We start from the raw sequence: 14,952 nt of genomic DNA, 5'->3' as shown, positions 1-14,952 counted from the left end.
ATCATGTCATGATTGTATCGACAGGTCCGTAAAACTAAAAAGCCCATCTACACTGTCCGTAGTAGTTTTGACTTTTGTGCACTAACTCTTGCTAGTACTAGTAGTACATAATCATTGTATGAGTTTCGCAAGTTAGTTGTCATGAATAAACTCTGATATCATGCACACTGACGTCAAGTGTAGATGAATCACGTGCTACATCTCGCAGTCGGCGTACACACATAATCAGTTATTCAGCAGGCACCTGGGCTGGGGCAACGGTTACGTGCACTGCTACTGCATCATGTAAATCAGGTACATGTACCTGATTTACAGACCATGGTAGACGAGAGAGAGAGAGACTAGGCATGGTTAGCATTTTACCGTTCACGCTATTTTCGACGGTGGGCCTGCACCGTTGTTTGTGTGTGTAGACATGGTATTTTACAGTTTACACGCTGGATCCAACGGTACTCGTACCCAAACCCAAAGTACCGTCGGTTTGGTACCGTTTCGACGATAGAAAGCTCTTTTTAGCGGGAGAACGAAACGGTAAGATTCCAACTAGGGTTACCTCACACGTCTATCGTTGCGTCAGGAGTCAGGACTCAGAAGCCGAACTGCTAACCGTGTCTCGAAAACAAATCAAAAACAGTAGACTCACCCTCTACACGCCGACCGTCGAAAATAGCGTGAACGGTAAAATGCTAACCATGTCTAATGAGAGAGATGAAACCCGATCGAGTGAGTCAGCTTTGCGGCCTGCAGGAGTGAAAATCACAGACAGACAGTGCTCGCAAGTAAGTCTAGGGCTGCACCGAACAAAGGGCATATTTTTCTCAGGTGTTGCGACGTCATCAATGACATTATATTATTTCAGCAGCTCATCGACCAGTGAGTCGCAAAATACCGGTATTTTAGGACTCCCTGACATCTGCCGTACGGACGGTCGGTCCCTACTGCAGTACTGGCCCTGGCGCTAGCGCTATCCTCACATGCGCAAAGAGAATACCACAATGAGGCATGACGATTGTACTGATGTAGACAGACCGGTATCCAAGAAAACTGCTTGACTACAACCTACGAATCCATGTAACTATTACTTGTTGATGTTGTCTTGTTGACAAAAGACTGAGTCTGTCAACCAACGACAGGGCTTACGTCATCGACCTCGTACCATACTACTATCCATAGTCAGGTTTATGACAGGAGTGTGGCCCACGGCGCCAAGACAAGAGCATCACTGACTCGTCGAGATCGGAAGACCACGGAGAGGCGCACGCACCACGTAGATCTACCGTCCTTGGATCTGCGCCTACAGACAGGCAGTTCATGCAGCGCTTTGCGGACAAACCAATAATGATAACAGTCAGTGAGTTTGAGAACGGCACAGATCATTCAGCTGTCGGTTGAGCCACACTGAGGACAGACAGTGAAGATGACTAGATAGTGGACTAGTACAAATATCTACTGGCTGGAGACCAGCCCGTCGTCTTTTCTAGATCAGCTGGCTGTGTCAGTGAAAGAAATTCCCTTCGCGTAAAATTGTATTTTACGACTGAGTTCTTCTTTAGACTTGAGATAGAATTCTTGCAGTTTGCGAAGTATTTTTGATGGTAGCGGTGCTTGCTGATTGAGAGATCACGCTACATATGGTGCCATTGGTGGTGAGTACTTTGCCGCTGTGTATGGTGCTTGAGTGGTGTGTGTGTGTGTAGGTATAATTATGCGTGTGTATGCGTGTGGTGTGTGTACGTGTGGTGTGTGTACGTGTGTGTTGGGGGGGGGGGGGGCGATCGGTGTATTTGTCCATGGTTGTGATTGGAGGGAAAGGGCATGGTGGGTATGTACAATGTCTGTTTATCATTCGTGGCAGGAATATATCACGTGGGAGTACAAGTACAGAGCTGCTCAATGAAATCCAGTCGTGTCAAACAAGTACGTGCCAGGCGTTGCACAGCCCCAGACCTGCGAACGCTAGGCTGAGAAAGGAATTATGATGCTAAGTGAAATGTTACAAAGCACAAACTTGACTCACTCGACCGGATTTTATTGAGCAACTCTGCATGCATGTCAAGAAGCGCAGTCAGCAATGAATAAAAATTGTTTTTGTCTTTATCATCTTGACAAATCATTGTGTATCATATTATCACATCCTTGAAAGAATATCACTAGTGAAAATGACAAAAATATACACCTGCATGTACGGGGCACTCTAGTTTTTGAGTGTGTGCGTGCGTGCGTGTGTGTGGGTGTGGGTGCATGCGTGCGTGTGTGTGTGTGTGTGTGTGTGTGTGTGTGTGTGTGTTTGCGTGCAAGTCTTGATCTGTCTCATTCAGATATTGTTCGCTATCGTTGCTATAAGAGAAAATCTGTTGGTGCACATCCAGTGCATTTGCAGATTCATGGTGGTGGTGTGTGTGCATGGGTTCATGTGTCTGGCCACGTGTCTGTATGTGTGTTGGAGGGGGGCGGGGGGATGGGGTCGAAAATGAATGGTAATTGTTTTACTGAACCTCTGACTAATATCAAGAGTTACAACCCCTGACATTGTGCAACACCTGCATACCATGCGGTCCAGACCGAATTTCAAGTTGACGTCTTTTTCACGATGCAATGCTCCTTCCACGGGTGATTCACGACATTTTGTACAGGGCGTGAACGCATCACAGTTTTTTTCTTGAACTAATTTCTGCATGATCAAGAGGGGATTTGTCCGCCACAGGTCCTGCATACGTCTGAGAATATGTGTACAACAATGAGCATTGCATCATAAAAATTTTATGATGCAATGCTATATGAAGTCCACTGTTGAACATGAAATTCTGTCAGGACAGCACTCATAGCGGAGGTGCACACTCTTGGGGATTATAGTACTCTTGCTAATATTCTATTACTTTGTAGCCATACAATATATGCTGTTATGAGAGGACATGTTTGTGTACTTGATCGTTAAGCTTCTTGTCAGACCTTGAGTAACTTAGACTGGCGACAGCATGAAAACACAATAATATGAAGACTGGCAGGTTGGGAACATATTTCCCTGCACTGTGAACTCCGCATATCATAAATCAGAGCCACACAAAATCTTTGACACACTCAAGAGATGACTACTTGCCACTGGAAAGCAAACTTGTTTCCTTCAAGACCAAGTCAGCCATTTTATAACCAAGGCAACCTGTGCGCATGTTGCTGCACGTCATACAAAACCAGATGCACGTGCCGATAAATTCCAGTGTTAATATACCTTACATTGAAAAAAAACTTTTTTCAAATGTTTCCTACCCCACAGCATACATTGAGTACCAGTGGTGTCCTCCACTTTGTAGCTAAAGGCAGCTTCAGGATAATCATGCATTATGCTGTTTGGTGTTGGTTGTAGCTACTGAACGCTAAATGAGTGGCAAAGTCTATTTGCAATTTGGAGTTGAAAAGGGAATTGGATTCTTGCTCCTGCAACATTAAACCCAGTAGCTGTTGCCGTCGTGTTGTGAAGTTACTATGAAGATTTGTAGAGTAATCCCATGAGTATTTATGTGCTGCTGTCTGACCAGGCAAATACTATGTGCTATGATTTCATATGCCTTGACATGTACGTAGAGATCCTCAAGTGTGCTCGACACTCTACTTGCTACTCAACCATTCCATTCTTATCTGCACACTTCTACTCAACTCCCAATCCAGGCAGGAGTGGCACAGTATACCTATGAGAGTCTATTGTTTTGTGATGTTTTGCATAGTTATGACAAACATAGCATACATTAGCATTGACTGGAATTTCTCTCATTTTGTCCGGTGTACTACAGGTGTAGCCATGGCAATGGAGACTCTTCCCAAGGCAGAGTACCTGCTCAGCCTTATACAGAGGAATGATCAAGAGGAGTTGAGGAAGGCAATCCTTCAATAGGACGGTACCTTGAAGGAAGGTGTAGAAAACCTGACATATACCAACAGAGATAAAGAGAAGAAGTCATTACTGGTAGGTAATATGCACATAGTTATACACCTACACACAGACACACACACACACGCACGCACACACACACACACACACACACACACACACACACACACAAACACACACACACACACACACACACACACCTGGTCCCTGGTCCCTGGTCCCTGGTCCTGGTATACACTGCCATGTAGGTCACTTGTTTCTCGTTGAGCGAGGCGGAGACAAGAGGAGATATGAGCGTTGGTTTCGGGATACGTCGCTTCGCCTTTTAAAACGCCTCTGGCAATTCTGACATTGCAATTGGAACTTGTCCCTTTCATCAGCAGTTGGGCGCCTGGTGGATCGGTTGCAGTTGTGGATAGCAAAGCCCCGGATCGACTTGCAGTAACGTTCACAAATGGGACAGTGAGCGGTACAGCACGGTTTCCGAATACATAGGCGTACAGGTGAAGAGCTTGTGGCATTGGCAACATTCAGGGCAGAACTGGACTGGGCACAGCGATGGACTGCATTGCCACCCGCACTCAGAAACCATCGGTGACACTGGGAGCACTGGCGGCTGTTGGCCTGCTGCTGGACTGGTCACAGACATGTACATTATGTACGCGCTGAAAAATAGAACATGTTGGAGTTTTCACTTCGGTTCGTTCCACACGCATAACGCACCAAAAGGCAGCAAAAATGAATAAACGTGTGGTTTCACGAGTAAACGTGCCAATTGTGATCACAGCTTGTGTTTATCCACTGTCCACTGGCCTATGCTGTGGCTTGACTTCACCGTGTATCATCGCCATTCCCTGATTCCTCCAGCAATTTCAATGGACAGACTCACTGTTTCACTGAAAAGATACTTTTGAACGAGGTGCCTACTCCTACCGTTTGAGTTCCTGCTTTTTTGGCCTAGTATCTTCTTGACTACCGATATGTTTTTCTTGTGCAATGTTGTCTTCGCAAACCGCTGCCTGGTCGACAATCGTACACGATCTCCCAGATACACCTGACACAGCCGCGCAATACGCATGCTTCTTGAGATGACTTTAAAGAACAGAGTTCCGAACTTGGAGACGAGTCTTGTCCAGTGATGTGAAGTGACTTTTCAAGAAAGCTGCGACGGGTGTTCTCAAACCAGAAAAGGTGACGTTCCACTTTCTGTCGTCACTCGTCGTTCCATGTTGTCGGCCCCGCAAGCGGGCACGTGACCGTAATGGCAATGTTTACCAGGACCAGGACAAGGTGTGTGTGTGTGTGTGTGTGTGTGCGTGCCCGCACGTATGGTGGTATGTGGGCATATGTGTTTCTGTGTGTGTGTGTGTGTGTGCGTGCGTGTGTGTGTGTGTGTGTGTGTGTGTGCATGTGTGCATGCATTTGTGAATATGTGCATGCGGTCGTGTGTTGTCTCGATTGACGCACAACCAAAACGTCTCGAGAGAGTTTCACTTTACTAATCCCAACCAATCCAGTCACACAAGTAACTACAGTTAGTGATTCCAACTTCTCAAATCCGTACCCTCATTCCCAAAGAGTTACTGGATACGAGCCAAGGCAATGTACAACCTTTCTCTACCATCACAAAGGAATAATAACTGGCATGCGCAAGAGCAGCGGAAGTCAAACCGAGAATGTCGCGTGCACTACGGACTGCACGATGGAACATGTAAACCTAGGAACGGCTATTCATGCACCGACTAGAGTAGAGGCAAAGTGTACTAATGGTGAAACACAATGTCAGTAGGGGACAAGAGTAACTAGAGTCAGCTATGCACGACTAGACCAGGCGAGTCATGACAGCAGTCATTACACTACAAGTGGTACATCGGGATGCAGATCACGACACTCCGGCCAGCAAAATGTTACACTACTGGGTAAAGAGAAGAAAGGGTGATAACGAATAGAAAGCAATTTGGATCTAATGAACAAACGCAGCGGGGTGGTTCTCACGAAAGGGCCTAGTGTAATGCTGGCGCCAATCGCATCTTGCAGAAGAGCAGTGTCGATGTCGCATCAGGTCCGTTGGCTTCACGGAGGTAGACACACGCTGCATAGGAGTCCTTTGATGCGTCACAGAAGACATGAAGTTGTCGATCGGTGACTGACTTCAGAGTGGAGGTTCGGCGTTGGATACGGATGTCTGCGACCGGCTCAAGTATACCCTCTATGGACTGCCATTGCTCGAGTCGTTCTGTGGGTAGAGCGTCGTCCCAAGACAGGTCGTCCCTCCAAAGCGTTCTCAAAAACACTTTGGCATGGAAGGTGACTGGGTTGAAGAGTCCGAGTGGATCATAAATGCGTGCTACGTTGTGCAAAACACGCCGTTTGGATGCTATGCTGTCGACGTCAGGCGACTCGGAGCTCACACCTGGAATGTGGAATGTGTCGGCGACGGTATCCCACTGCAGGCCGAGAACTTTCTGGCTCGTGTTCGTCGCCGTCACACTCGGGTCAAACACAGAGGAGGTAGCAGGGTCATTGGACGACCACTCACGTACATTCATGGACGCGGAGTTGAACACCTGCCGAGTCTCGCGGTACTTGACCTCGGCTTCCTCTGCAGTACCAGCCGTCAGCATGATGTTATCCACGTAGATGTTCTTGCGAATTTCGGCTGCTGTGGCTGTCTTGTGTTTGTCAAGGTGATGCCTGATTGTGGCATCCAGCAAGAACGGACTGCTGATGATGCCAAATGGTAGTCGGCAGAACCGGTAGACTTCAATGTTGTCCACGATGACGTCCGGCTTAGTGATGTCACGATACCACAGAAATCGGGTGACGTCACGGTCTGTCTCTTGAATCCTTACTTGCAGGAATGCCTTCTCAATATCTGAGATTAGCACGATCGGGGCCAGGCGAAATCGTAGCAGAATGCCGCAGAGGCTAGGCAGGAGGGACGGCCCTTGATTCAGGCAGTCATTCAGGCTCGGTGCTGTCTTATTGACCTTCGCACTGGCGTCATAGACCACTCGGAGTTTGGTGGTAGCCTTCGAAGGAGACAACACTGGATGGTGCGGCAGATGGTGCGAGCGTTGACCGCACTTGGTTTTCTCTGTGACTTGCTCGATAATGCCAAGCCGTTCCTGCTGCAGCAGCACGTCGTTGTACCTGGTCAGCAGGTCTCGATCTGCTGCAAGCCGTTTCCCCAGTGACTTCATCCTTCCGTAGGCTAGGTCCTTGTTGTGTGGAAGCTGCATGTCGGGCTTCCATGGAAACTGGACTGTGTAGCGGCCGTCGGCAAACGTGACGGTCTCCTCGAACTGTCGAACTGTGTCGTCATCTGTTGGGAGACTTGCTGGGTCCTCCACACCGATCCTTTCTAGCGACCAAAACTCCGTCAAGTTTGGTTCGACTTCAGCAAGCAGAGCAGAGTCGGCGGTTGCCATGTAGTCATATAGCGGACGCTGTAGACCGGTGCTTGCCTGCGTCATGACAAGAAGCGTTGAGCTGTTGCTGTCATCCGACTTGGACGAACACTGTCCTGTGACGATGTGACCCAAGAGCGTATCCATCACGTACAAACCTGACGGTAGACGCTGCGGTGATCCTTGCACAAGATTTCCGTAATGATCAGAACCAATGAGAATGTCAATGGCCCTCGTCTCGGCTATTGATGGTATGGTGTCTGCCATTTGAATGGATGGTTCGCCTGCCAGGAACTCCGCATCTTCAGATGGAAGAGGGTAGCGTCGGATAGGTCGTGTAATGGTGTCGAGTACATTCGCTTTGATGGGGTACCTCTGTCCGTCGGACAGTGAGATGGACGTCTGAACGACCGATGTAACAACACTGCGTGGGTGTGTCACTCCAAAGGTGATGAGGGTCAATGACTCTTGTCTCTCCGGCTGCAGCTGAAGCTGCTTGCTGAGCTGGGTACTCATGTACGTGCGATTGCTGCCGGTGTCCAGTAACGCATGCGCGGTGATAAAGCTACCATCGGCAGCTTGAATCTGCACTTGTGCTGTCTGGAGGAATACTGCACCAGTCTTGTCGCTGGGACCCTCTGACACGAGACTGGCGGAGCACGTATTTACAAGTTCCTCATCATTACCCTGTGTGGAGACGGCCCTGGCAGGTTGTGAGCCATTTGGTTGTGGCCTTGAGCTGCCTTTGGAGGGCTCACGTCTCTCATGGGCTGGGCAGATAGCTCGGTTGTGGCCGGTCTTGCTGCAGTGAAAACACGCCTTGGTTTTCTCTGGGCACTGGGACGCCATATGGCTCCGTCGCAGACAAATGAAGCAACGACCTTGTTCTCGGAGCTTCTGTTGTCTTGTCCGAGCCAGCTTGTAGGTGACGCACTGGTCGTTGAAGTGAGTCCCCTTGCAGAAGACACATAGACGTGGAGGCGCACTATGCGTTGACTGCGATGAAAGAGCGTGTCCAGTTCCTTGCATGGTCATTGGTGAGCCGTGCTGTGTCTGTGTGGCCGGTGTCCTTGAAGACTGAGAGGCAGAAGTCTCGGAACCTTCCCGCAAATTCCGGTGGATTTCGGCATACCGCTGAAGGGCGGATCGCAGGGTGGCGACCGTCCACGACTGATGGCTCGATGTTCGCCATTCCTCTAGCTTGGTGAGTACTTCCGTAGGGAACTTGGACAAAATGTGCTGCACCAATAGTGGCTGCTGTTCAACGCTAATGCCCATGGCAGACAGCTGTCGTAGTATCCGTTCGATGTTGTCAATGGTGTTCCGGATATCACGGTGTTTGGACGATGTGCTTTGCAATCGCTGCAGCTTGGTATACAGGGCAGCAACAATATTATCTGTCCGTCCGTATCGTTCTTTCAGTAGCTGTACGGCCGTGGCATAGTTGTTGTTGGTGATAGCCAGACCAGCGAGCGTGTGGGCAGCTCGGCCAGTGAGGGCACTCTTCAAGTAGCTCAGCTTAACGACATCGGACATTGGCTGTTTGTCCACGGCAGTTTCAAACAGGTCCCAAAAATCGGGCCAGTTGGTGACCTGCCCGTCGAAGCTCGGTATTTCCATCGGTTTTAGCTTGAACACAACGGAGCTTGGGCCGGCTGCAGCGGATATGCTGGTGTGTTGTGGCGTTTGGTTTTGGCTCAAAGCCTGGGCGACATTCATAACTGCGCCCTGAAGAGCTTGCTCCAGTGGGGCAATAGCATCGCGTGGCCAGGTTGTGGCTGGTGGAGGGGCTGTCCTGGCGGCGACAGAATGGTCTGGTGGATAGAATGTTTCTGCATCTGGCTGAAGCTGTTGTACTGCTTGTCTGTCCTGGGTCTCCTGCTGGAGGTAATGCTCATAGTCATAGGCCCTGTCCTCCTCACCACTGCCATAGGTGGGACTTGGGCTGGGCACCGCATGCACTGCTGGAGTGGCAGCAGTTCTACCAGTGCCAGGGCCAATGGCATGCCTGACACGTGGTTTGGGGACTGGTGGCACTGGTGATCTTGGTTGGCTTCTGACACTGACTGCTGCGCTGGTTTCCTGTGCATTTGCTGCGCTGGCAGGAGACTCAGTTGCATCTACTACATGTACAATGTCATGAAGCACTGCACTTTGTGCGTGTGACTGTTCAGCCGACTCACATTGGGACTGTCGCGGTGGCTCAACAGTGTCACAAGCACTTGAAGCAGCAGTGTCGATATCCGTGTCGGCACTCTTCTCACTCCACGCATGTAGTGTTGGCGATGCATGACATGTTGGTTTTGGTCCGCTGCGAGGGCTAGACATGGTCGCATCAAGAACATCTAGCGCGCGTGGCCCATGCTCTTCTAGTAATCGGAGTCGGGTGCGGCGTTCGTCTTCAGCTTCATACTGAGTGCGAGAATGGTGGTCGCATTGTTGTAAACATTGTGCGAGCCTCAGCAAACACACGCATTCAAGTTCGAAATTATTCTCCCACGCGTCTTGTTCATCTAATTTCTTATCCTCGTTTGCGTCTTCTAAGCTCCGTCTAATATTGTCTTGGATACCCTCGATGTTTGACTTCAAACCGGACGCCTCATCGTAAAGGGAACGTGCGGCAGAAACATCTAGGCGGCCAAGAGCGTCTGCACTGAAACAATCAGTTCCTAGCAGGTCTAGGTGAATTTTTATCTTTTGCCTCACCCTCGTCAGTCGACGCTTCATGTTGGACCTCGATTGGATCATCTGCTTGTATTCGGGGTTGGACGAGACTAGCAGCCGCTCCGGGTCTCCTGCACCAGCGTCCGTGCCATCGGTCTGGTCCTTGCTGGCGTCCTCATTACCGGCCTCATGGGACTCATCCGCTGTACCATCCACGGCTCGTGGATCTACGCTCGTTTGAGCGGCTTGGGTCACCGGTAATTCTGCAGCAGCTGCACCGGTTGACTCGACAGGCTGTTCCTGTTCAGAGGTTGTTTGTTCGTTGGGTGACGACATCCTGGTCACAGCACCATGTCTCGATTGACGCACAACCTAAACGTCTCGAGAGAGTTTCACTTTACTAATCCCAACCAATCCAGTCACACAAGTAACTACAGTTAGTGATTCCAACTTACTTCTCAAATCCGTACCCTCATTCCCAAAGAGTTACTGGATACGAGCCAAGACAATGTACAACCTCTCTCTACCATCACAAAGGAATAATAACTGGCATGCGCAAGAGCAGCGGAAGTCAAACCGAGAATGTCGCGTGCACTACGGACTGCACGATGGAACATGTAAACCTAGGAACGGCTATTCATGCACCGACTAGAGTAGAGGCAAAGTGTACTAATGGTGAAACACAATGTCAGTAGGGGACAAGAGTAACTAGAGTCAGCTATGCACGACTAGACCAGGCGAGTCATGACAGCAGTCATTACACTACAAGTGGTACATCGGGATGCAGATCACGACATGTGTGTGACAGCTGTCTATAGCAAGATCATGGATGGATCTATAGCCATCAGACTCCACTGCGTGTTGTTATAATGTTGTGCCTGTCGTCTGTGTTGGTATCAACTTCAATAAACACTTCTTAGTCTTTAACTCGGATACTGAGCCAATAAATATAATTAAAATAGAAGAAATCACATGGAAACGAGTTATGAAGCAACTATCCACGACTGTAACAATATAATAAGCAGTCAGAAAGTGTGATAACAGGGCACAAAACTGACATGTTACTGTGACAGTCAACAACCTGAGACCTAGCTCTCACACACCTCCAGTGTGCAAACCGACAGCCTTCCAGCTTGGAAGGTTCAAGGTTATGTTAAGACCAATGAGGGGAAGGTGAGTGCAGCGAAACTGTGCATAAGCTAAGTCCCATGGCAACAAAGAATGCTGACTGTTACAGGACCATGACGGGACCAGTTTATAACATGACAATGCGGTCTAACTACAATTCGAAGCAGCAAAGCAACACAACACCCAACTTGGGTGGGTCAGCAATATCAGAGATAAAGAAAAGGGGAAGCATTCTTTGTTGCCATGGGACTTAGCGTGTGCACATTTTCGCTGCGCTCACCTTCCCCTCATTGTCCCTACATTAACCTTGAACCTTCCAAGCTGGAAGGCTGTTGGTTTGCGCACTGGAGGTGTGTGAAAGCTAGGTCTCAGGTCCTTGAATGTCTCAGTAACATGTCAGTTTTGTGCCCTGTTATCGCACTTTCTGACTGAGTAATATCTTCTTACAGTCGTGAATAGTTGCTTCGTGACTCGTTTCCATGTGATTTCTCCTATCTTTCTTAGTCTTTGTTCACAATATACATACATATGTACCAGTGGACTACTTTTGGACGTTTTTTATTATTTTTTTGTGTAATCAATGGTACCAGTGAATCCTTTATCAGACCCACTCTGATTTAGCAGTCCAGACTATGTGGGATCATCTCCAAACCACCCAGGGTCCAGACATTCACCTTGGTGTGAAAAGTGGTCGTTTCATAGCTACTTAAGTAATCTTGAAATATCATAATTAATGGATTGTCCCTCTCCCCTTTTCGTGAGACCCAAGTGACCAGCAACTGTTGTTGTCTGTGAGAAAGAACAAGTATGTGGATATGGATGTACATCAATGTTTGAATATACATGCTTGTGTGTATTCGTGTATGTGTGCGTGCGTGTGTATGCATGTGTGTGTGTGTGAGTGTGTGTGTGTTTGCGTGAGTACGTGTGTGTGTGTGTATGTGTGTGTCCATGCGTGCGTGCGTGTGTATGTTGCTTGATTTTGTGTTCATACCATTCCTGCATACCAGGGTCGGCTGCTATTCGAGGCCTGCGATGGTGGCCGCCTGGAGTGTGCCTGCATCCTTGCAGACTGTTGCGGAGAAACAGTGATCAACCAGTTGTATCGCACTTTGGTAGGTCTGTGTGTATGTGTACTTGCATTGCTGACACTGTCCCAGGTACTAAGCACACTGCTCGGTAACTTACATTGACTGGCTTTAAATGTGAATGTCGAGGTGTTTGCATGTGTGCAAATTGTGCATGTGATTGTGTCTTTCTTGGAGGTGGGGGGGGGGGGGGGGGGGGAGGGAGGTGTAATGTTAGGTAAGGAGGGTGTAATGTTAGGTAAGGGGGGGGGGGGTAATGTTTGGTAAGGGGGTGTAATTTTAGGTAAAAGGGGGATGTAAGGGGGGGGGTGTAATGTTGTTCTCTTGCTTTATTCCAAACAACAACTAGCTCCGGAAAGGTCTGTGACCTGATGCCAACAGAATGTGGTGTGCGTGCATGCGTACAGGGGAAGCGGAACATGTAAATGGATAGGAGCACAAACGGTGTCGCGTGCATACATGCGTATGACAGTCCATGCATGTATATGTGAACACTAACTGACTAAGGGGGGGGGGGGGGTTAGAGGGTTAGGAGGTACATCAATTTAATAAGTTTTTTTAATTTATAGAAGAAAAAAGGACCAAGGAACTACAAGTTTCTTAAAGTACGAGAGTCTCGTTCTGCGGCATGATTTTATGTCAGATATGAGTGAAACACAGCATTCGGGAAGTAAACATATGACTCAGCGCAAATTAGCAACTTAGCTACAGTACTGTCGGTCGTCGAAGAACTGGGTGCGAGGGGGGCTGCCTCCTAGCCTAGACCTTTCTTATTATCATTTACTACAGTCTATGCACAGTTGAGTTACCGTGTATACACCGTGTATACATTGGTATGCTGTATTTGGTAGCTGGGAAATTCTTCGGCACTTCGTTCTTCTCCGCCCGGCAGTACTTTTGACAATAGATGCCCTCAGCAAACAACGGTAACGCTATTTTTTACGGTACTCGTACCTTGACCACCCAAATAGGGTTGAAGCTGCAGCGTAAAACCGTTATGGGGGCTGATTTATCGCTGTGAACAACGGTACATTTTTTGGCCAAATATTGCATAGTCCGTACGGATTTCACCTTGCATCGCGTATATGGTGACATAAATGGTTGTACCGCGCGAAATAAAAGCTATTCTCGTGGCAACAGCGTACTAAAAATTGCGTGCATCTTGCTAAAGGTCAAACCCAAATGACGGTATTTCCCCCTGACGGTAATACCGTTACAACATAACGTTTCTTGCTAAGGGTGTCTGTTGCCTGATCTAAAATGCTTTTATAAGATACTGACTGCTGTAGTCAGAACAGTGTGACATTCCTCAAATGCCATATCGAGTAGAATGGGTGGATGCAGGTATGTGATATCGGTGGTATCACTCTGCTCAAACAAGACTTGCAGGTCAATGTCTAGCTACGTCAGGAGTACTCTGCCTTGAAATCCCAAAGGAATTTATCATTATTTGAAACTGGGATGTTGAGCCATAAATAAATGTGGAAAGGAAAAGGACATATGGATACGAGTTAATAGTGCCTCTCCATCACTGTAACTGGATACTATATACGTTGAATGTCTCAGTACTCTTGTCAGTTTTGGTGCCTAGTTATTGCACTTTCTGACTGTATATAGTATCCAGTTACAGTGATGGAGAGTTACTCTTAACTCGTATCCATATGTCCTTTTCCTTTCTACGTTTATCATTATGGACCTTTTAATCAAATAGCGTTTACCTTAAAAAAATAAAAAAATAATGCGAAGTCACTAATGGATAGTTATGTCATAGGATGATAGCCAGCTCCTGTTGACCTGCCGTATGTGAAGTAATGATGTATCTCAATCCATTACCCTTACCCTGCCTTATCCCCTATCGAGTACCTATTTGTATGCTTCCAGCAAGGGTACTGAGTGAGTCAGTAGAGTCCCTACTTCTATTGTTCAGACAACAACGAGCAGAGCATTTCAGACATTTTCTACAAGATTAAAATTTGCTTGGTATACAGTGTACATAACCATGACCATTGTTTAGTATGGCTTCAGTCAATAGGTATAATACAGTGGAACATCTTCACTATACATACCAATTAGCAGAGATCAGATCCACAACTTGCAGGGCGTGTTTCTACAGGCCCTTGCGATCTCAACAATGTTCTTAAAAAGCCGTGAACATTGCTATACCATTGCGACCAATGATGCAGCTATGCTTGTGCATTTGTGCGTTTGCGCATGTGTGTGTGTGTGAGTGTGTTCTGTGTATGTGTGTGTGTGTGTGTGTGTGTTTGTGTGTTCTGTGTATGTGTGGGTTTGTGGGTGTGTGTGTGTATGTGGGTGGGTGTGTGTGTGTGTGTGTGTGTGTGTGTGTGTTTGTGTGTGTGTGTGTGTGCCAGCTAGTCCGGTTCGTGGGCACACTTATGCCTGATTGTGTTGGGTCTGTTGCCAATGGTCTCAGCTGCTTGAAGGTGTAATGTTGTACCTGCCACCTTTGTTGGTTCCAGGGTTCATATACTTCCTCCGTATACAAAAACTTCGTTACTTTTTTTTTGAAAGCTGCGCACAGCTCTGGAATTGTTCCGTTTGACTTGGAATAACACTCGTGGCATTGTCTAACCTGTTTACAAGCTATATACAGAGAAAAAACCAACTCAGACGAATGAGATTGAGTTTTTTCAGAGTCTTCGTCGCTCGTGTCATTGTCACCTGACGACACTGACTCCGCATCGCCAACAGTCGCTGCTTCCGCTCGCATTTCGTTCAGATTCTTGTCAGCTACAGTGATGATCCGACGCTGGACTTT

General features: G+C 47.8%; 2 protein-coding genes across 2 annotated transcripts in view; one reads left to right on the top strand and one right to left on the bottom strand.

Annotated features, from left to right (window-relative positions):
* The first annotated feature begins 226 nt into the window (after positions 1-226).
* Positions 227-14,952, top strand: part of LOC135819265 (uncharacterized) — a 184,474-nt gene continuing 169,748 nt past the window's right edge. The window contains exons 1-3 of the mRNA XM_065332440.1: positions 227-1,646; positions 3,786-3,958; positions 12,096-12,200. The gene's annotated coding sequence lies outside the window, so the exon portion shown is untranslated. The remainder of the gene's footprint in view (positions 1,647-3,785; positions 3,959-12,095; positions 12,201-14,952) is intronic.
* Positions 5,887-10,293, bottom strand: LOC135819998 (uncharacterized). Its single transcript, XM_065333297.1, has one exon. The coding sequence runs from the start codon at positions 10,291-10,293 to the stop codon at positions 5,887-5,889; it is 4,407 nt and encodes a 1,468-aa protein (XP_065189369.1).

The sequence above is a fragment of the Sycon ciliatum genome, chromosome 6 (assembly GCF_964019385.1).
Source record: "Sycon ciliatum chromosome 6, ocSycCili1.1, whole genome shotgun sequence".
NCBI classification, from domain to species: Eukaryota; Metazoa; Porifera; class Calcarea; order Leucosolenida; family Sycettidae; genus Sycon; species Sycon ciliatum.
Note: the sequence above shows the minus strand (reverse complement) of the source record. Positions and strands in the feature narration are given on the sequence as shown.

What these genes read in the sequence shown, in the direction of transcription:
- LOC135819998 (XM_065333297.1), bottom strand. Translation starts at nt 10,293, where the DNA reads ATGTCGTCACCCAACGAACAAACAACCTCTGAACAGGAACAGCCTGTC.